Source organism: Suillus fuscotomentosus (assembly GCF_016647785.1).
Source record: "Suillus fuscotomentosus strain FC203 chromosome Unknown F5891scaffold_579, whole genome shotgun sequence".
Lineage (NCBI taxonomy): Eukaryota > Fungi > Basidiomycota > Agaricomycetes > Boletales > Suillaceae > Suillus > Suillus fuscotomentosus.
The window spans coordinates 223-6,438 of NW_024540091.1; the positions used below are offsets into that span (position 1 = coordinate 223).

At 46.2% G+C, this 6,216-nt stretch overlaps 1 protein-coding gene across 1 annotated transcript; it reads left to right on the top strand.

Annotated features, from left to right (window-relative positions):
- Nucleotides 1-4,576: 4,576 nt before the first annotated feature.
- On the top strand, nucleotides 4,577-5,116 carry F5891DRAFT_1179425 (uncharacterized protein; the record flags this gene model as incomplete). The annotated part of the gene is made up of 2 exons (XM_041365811.1): nucleotides 4,577-4,733; nucleotides 4,768-5,116. The coding sequence occupies exons 1-2, from the start codon at nucleotides 4,651-4,653 to the stop codon at nucleotides 5,114-5,116; spliced, it is 432 nt and encodes a 143-aa protein (XP_041216136.1). The 5' UTR covers nucleotides 4,577-4,650.
- Between the last annotated feature and the right edge of the window lie 1,100 nt (nucleotides 5,117-6,216).

A 6,216-nucleotide genomic window follows, 5' to 3' on the forward strand; every position in this document is an offset into this window, starting at 1 on the left:
GAAAGTGAGGAAGGCGATGGCGACAAGGGGGTCAGCAACCGGAAAAGGAGGTTAAGAAATCACTCATGGGCCAGTTAAGGAGGCAATTGGAAAGACAAGATGGTGCTTCCATCGGCCTGGACAAATACCCGCACCGTCCTCTTAATGATTATCAATAGCTCCGTTGCGTTTGCATTTGTTAGTGCTTTTTGCTTATCGGTACCATCTTGATTATGGTGTGGTATGTGATATTGGTAGAGTTTCGAGTAGTCAATTGAAACTGGATATCCACGAACGAGACGGTCGAGACTAGCACGGAAATAATCGTTGTCAACGCCCTGAGAACGAGAGTCCATGGGGACGAGAGGGTTGCGGACAACGTATTCGAGGAAAAGGGCCATTATAGATTTGACGCAGTATGAGCGAAGACCATCGGTAGCCGCATCACTCAACATGATGAACTTGTAGCCAGATACGGTTTCGTACAAGTGAAGCCTGTATGACGATGTGCGATAGCTGGTAAACTGTTCATCTCTTATATGCTGTCAGGTGAGGATTAGATGGAATAAGCAGGTGATGCACACCTTCCCGAAATCTTTTTGACCATGTTCCTGAGCGACAGGACGACACCATATACTAACTTGCCTCTTCATCAAAAGGAAGGGTATTCGACCTTGCATGCTCAGTTGGATTTGGTAGAGATGTTACAGGATCCTCGCCCACGGCGACAACCAATCCTGATGTCGAAGATAATGTATTTCGGGGACTGCTAAATCCTGATGGGGTAGGAGCGGCACTGTCTGTTGTAAGCGGAGAGACAGCTTGGGAGACAGCATTCAAGATGCCTCCTCCTTCTCCAGCTCGCTTTGGCTGCTTGGTTCGGTGCCAGTCCTGATAGTAAACACATGCACAATGTCTGGCTCAACGGTTGAGCATCATCATCTACTGACCAACCAGCCAATTTGCTCACCTATCGTAGATGTATAAGCTATAGATCGTCATTGTGCGAACTACTGTACATTGCTCGCTCTTCCGGACAACTCCAGGAATAGAAATATCACATTTCCCACGGTCCAACTCATCGAGAATGACCTGCATTCTATTGTTTAGGTCTATCTACGGTATCTGGTGCGGCCATCTACACTACTATCTCCTTTGCATCATTGTAAAGCGGAATCTCGCCAAATTTACCATACCCTTGGAGACCCGAGAACCGTTTGGAAGCCTTGTAGGACGGCGCAGCCTGATCAGCGGGACGCGCGACATACTAGCACATCGTCAGAAATATATAATGAACAATTAACATGCATGCTTACCGGAGGTAAATTCTCAAGTTCAAAGTTGCTAGGTGGTGCGGGGAAGGAGACAGCCAGGACCTAAAGAACCCAGGAGCATGAAATTGACGTTGGGTAACTTTAATGTAGCTGAGAAGACTTACAATCCCGTCCTTAAATATGCCGGGCATGACGACTTTCCAGGTGGGAATAGCCGCATAGGACGAGGCAGATCGGAGATCGTCCTTGGCCCAGCGGTCAATCATATTGTTTACTCGCACACGTCCCTTTCCAGAACTCGTTTCAGTACACCGAACTGATAAAAGAAACCAAATTAAAATCACCATGTATTTCCATATGGTAATTGGCAGGAACATGACGATCCAAAGACCAACTACGACCACGAAGGCTACGAATCTAGCCTGCCAGACGATCTGAATTTGACGATCCTCGTCAATTTGTTCATCATCAAATTGATGAAGGTAGTCGTAGTAAGCCACGATCGGAGCTATAAATGTCAAGCTATGGTAGGAGATCAGAGAAAATAGGGCCATAAAAGAGACGAGTTTACATCACAGCTACGGACATCCAAGATCTTTCCAGCGCTGGTTTGGAAAACTGGGAAGCCATGCGCGTGATAGCACGTACACGAGTCTCCCACATGTGGAGAGAAACCTAGATGCAAGTGATAAGCACCTACGAAAGTTTTCTACATATGTGAGAACTCACATAGTTTTGCAACCCGATGGGAAGTAAGGGAGGAGGCTGCGTATCCGATAGTTCCTGGAAGAGACACGTTAACTGTGTTTGAGAGCAGGGAATAAACTACACACCACTACCACCTCATTCTTCCTGGTCTTGGGGCTGGACCAAAGGGGCAAAGCAGGTTGCATCGTGCCATCATACTTGGGAGGACTTAATGACATTTCAACGGAAGTCAGAACGAATGAGTAAGAGCGACGTTCAGGTAGATGCGATAGATCGTGCAACAACTTGAATCAAGACTAGCTTGCGATCAATATGAGACGGAAGATGAATAGCGAGACTGAGCCTGTCAATCCTGTTACAAGGCCTGCTTGTATGTGAAAAAGGGAGGGAAGGGAGAGAAAGGAATCAGGTCCAGCTCTAGGGTCAGAGTGGATTTTGAAGAGCTATGTAAATATGAGGCGGCGTGTGTGGCATGTTTGCAACGGGCTGGGCAGTGCCTTGTCACGAATAAACTGGCATAGCAACGTCGAACAATTATCACGAGGATTCCACAAAGGGGATTCTTGCTGATCACAAGCCAGGGCAAAAGATAGGCACTACTAGGCTGTGGCGGGAGCCCATGGCTGGTAACAGCATTATATTAGCTTACATTGACTACCTTTTGCTACACTATCAAAATGATGCTTGATGACATGTTTTAGATTTGCCTGGGCTTCGCTATGGGTAAACGATAGTTTGGTAAAGAGAAGTACTTCCGTGTTTCACCCCATCTTTCTTCATCATTCTGAGCGCTCACATCCACATCACTCCAAACAACATCTGCCCCAGCATCGGCAAGGTGTAGTTCCGACAACCGAGTATACACATCATAAAATAGCGCGTCTGTAGATATGTTGAGTTCGTAGAAATATATTATTAGAGTACAAACGCACTAGTTGCGCCTAGGCCATTGAAGAAGCTGAACCTCGATTCAGGACTCGCTAGAAGTTCTCGCAAATGTTTGAAAAATGTATGAAGTTCTTAACAAGAAATCATCAACATTCATATCCCGTTTTCTAATCCTTTACTAGTAGGAAGTAACTCACCGCTATAGTTCTCTGAGAAGGTGTCTGTATAGATGACATCGAATTTTCCAAATCCATGAAGGGCCTCACTAGCAATGCAGTCTTGCCACTTGCCCTCCAATATGCTCACTCCCTTTTTGTCGTACCACCCTTGTTCTTTCATATGAGCGAGAACGTCACGGTGAGGCTCTACAATCACATGCAATGCGGGGGGTGTACTGAGATTTTGGAACAAATTGTCGATCTGTGTCATCGTCAGAAGAATGTGCTATTTGACTCAGCGAGGTCCTCACTATACCGAGACCAAACCCGACATTAAGGACCTTCAGCCCTTGATCTTTCTTTTCATGATCAATGCACAATTTCTCCACGGTTTTCTGCACTATTTCGGGAATCGCCTCGTTTGACGTCATACATCACCCAAAGAGCTGCACTTACTGATCTCCCGTTCCCATCCCATCATAACGCCCACTTCTTGACCGTCGTCAAGGACAAGCAAGCAAATATCCTGGCCATGGGAATCTTGAGTGTAGCGCAACTTAGATGACAAAAAGGTGTCTGTTGATGCAACTGCGGAGTTATCCACGCCCCGAAGCACGAGTGATGACTCGGACGGGGTAGGATTCAAGGATGTCTGGGAAAGTAAGGTCAAAAGCAACTCTGGAGACATCTATGAGCACTCGTCCAAAATGATGATCAAGATACTTAGTACCTGATCGGATGCCTGCGTCGCGGATTAGGTTGTAACATGCTACATTGTTGAGCGACAATGCAATATCACCAGCAGTATTCTGCAAGTTGTCGACTACACCCTCTACTTAGTCCACGAAGGCATTACTCGAGTGGCATCTGTCGCACCTGCGTTCCAGACGGCGCCTTCCTCGATGAGTAACTTCACAAGCTGCTCGTTTTCGACGTAGGCAGCAGCATGCAGAGCTGAAGTACCATCATCGTCTTGATACCACAATGGTGCTCCTGCGTCTATTAAGTCTTGCACGTTCGAAATAGGTTCCTTCTCCAGAATAGCCTGGATGAGTGTCGTTCCCAACTCAGTCAACGCGATAATCTCGGGATCGTCGATATCGTCAATGATCTCAAAGTCGTCCTCGAATGTCTCACTCATCGAGATTAAGTATGCTTCCAGACTCTTCGTAATAAGGCTCAGCGAAGCCAATGAGGCAAACTGCTTGCAAGATGATGTGGTAGCAAAGTAGTCAGACCAGTATTGATGCAGATGCGATCAACTATTTAGTAGATAAGATTAATATTGATCAGAACAATCAAAGGCAAATACACCTAAATGCTTACGTAGTCGAGACCCTCCCCCAGAAATTTTATTTCACATTTTCGCTATCTGTCAGGAAGACTTTGGATTGACTCGGAGCTCTCGCGCTATGCTTGCATATCTGGCAATAGTGTACGGTCAAATAGAGGGGTGTAAATTTACAGGCGTAAATTTACACCTGTAAATTAGCGTTAATCAGCATGTGAATCTCGAAGGGCATTTTGGGGGTGTAAATTTGGGTGAATTTGGAGTTTGCCAATCCGATGGGCGTCTCCGTGGTGGTGAATCTGTGAATCTCGCAAAGTATCTGCACTAGGGCTAGGGCATAACATTCGCAACCATGAATTGTGAAACAAGAAATAAGCTACAGTTACTATCTCTTTATCTTCAAAATCTCCCCGAAACCATTCCTTTGATTCTAATGTGAGTAACATTTTTTCGCGTGTTAAGTTCTCAGTCTCATACTGACTACACAGAAACTAAAAACACCATACAAACCTCTCGTCAAGTGGCATGATATGGAATCCACTATCCTTGGCAAGCGGTCCGCTGAAGATTTGCCTCCTGCTGGTCGAATGCCTCCTCCACCTGAAGCAGGGACAGTGGACTCGGACTCGGACTCGGACTCAGCAGAATTTGACAATGGCGCAGATTGGTTGGATGATCCAGCTGCTCTTTCAGAGTTTAGGACAGTGGAGAAAGATTTGTTCGTGCTTGCGGCATCCAGCGGTATTGATTTGTGTGCACCAGTCGGATTCTGCACCAACAAAGAAGGCCGCAAAAACCTTGTCTCCATCCGTCCCTGACCCTTCTGCTTGGGACGAGTGGAAAGTTGAATAACTCACCTAATTCACTGTAATTCACAGTACATTTGACCTGATTCACCTGTAAAATAGCGTTAATTTACAGACATGTTAATTTACGGTAATTCACAGTGGTGAATTTGAAGGCCTCTGGACGCACTGTAAATTTACCCTGTGAATTTCGGACAGTTCCAAATTGACCGTACACTATCTGGCAAGGACCTATAAGACATTCAAGGAGCCTGCGCTCGACATTCTTTGGCAAGACTTGGATGCATTGGATTCATGCCTCGTTTACATCTTCACAGCAAAGCTAGACACCATAGACGATCGGGTCGTGCGAGCTCTTAATTCTGCGCCATCACCGCTGTTGCCGAACCTACTTGATTTGTCCTGGCATGATGTCCAAGAGCGCTTTATTCCATTCTTGTGCACCCTCCTGGAGTCGACTATCACCACGTTGCAGATGCACAGTCGTCTTTCAAGCCACCCCTCTTTTGCCGAAGTTGCTTTGTTAGCTTCCCTTGAAGCATACATTCGGGAACTTGAATGTTTTTATGACGATGCAGCGACTGGATGCTACAGACACAAGCTCCTTCTTGAAGTACTTCTCTTCTGCTCTTGAAAACATTCATTTCCACTTCAATTTCCCACTCGACAGCATTGTCTGGGAATACATACTTCGTAATCCTATCTTCACACTTAGCCTTCGCACTTGGCTTTGATGGGATTGCCCCATTGCTATTACTTAGTCGCTTAACATACTTAGACCTTGATTGGATTTGCGCTTCGAACGTCGATGATGCTGCACTCAAGACAATGGTGTAAAATCATGGCCACAACTCGAGAACTTCTGGTTTGGAAATTTGGCTCGTCCCGCCGTATCTCAGCTTTGTAGGACTCGTCCACCTTGAACATCATTGCTGGTGCTTGCGTAGCATTGGTAACATGATGGACGTTCTATGTCAGGGCCCACCCTTGTCGTGATGCAACTAAAAACCACGGAATCCCATCATCCAACTAAGGTTGTGATTGTCTCCAGGGCCCTGGACCTTGGGGAAGCAGTTAGTAGGTGGGGAGAGGCAGTTTTTGAACGCCGTTGG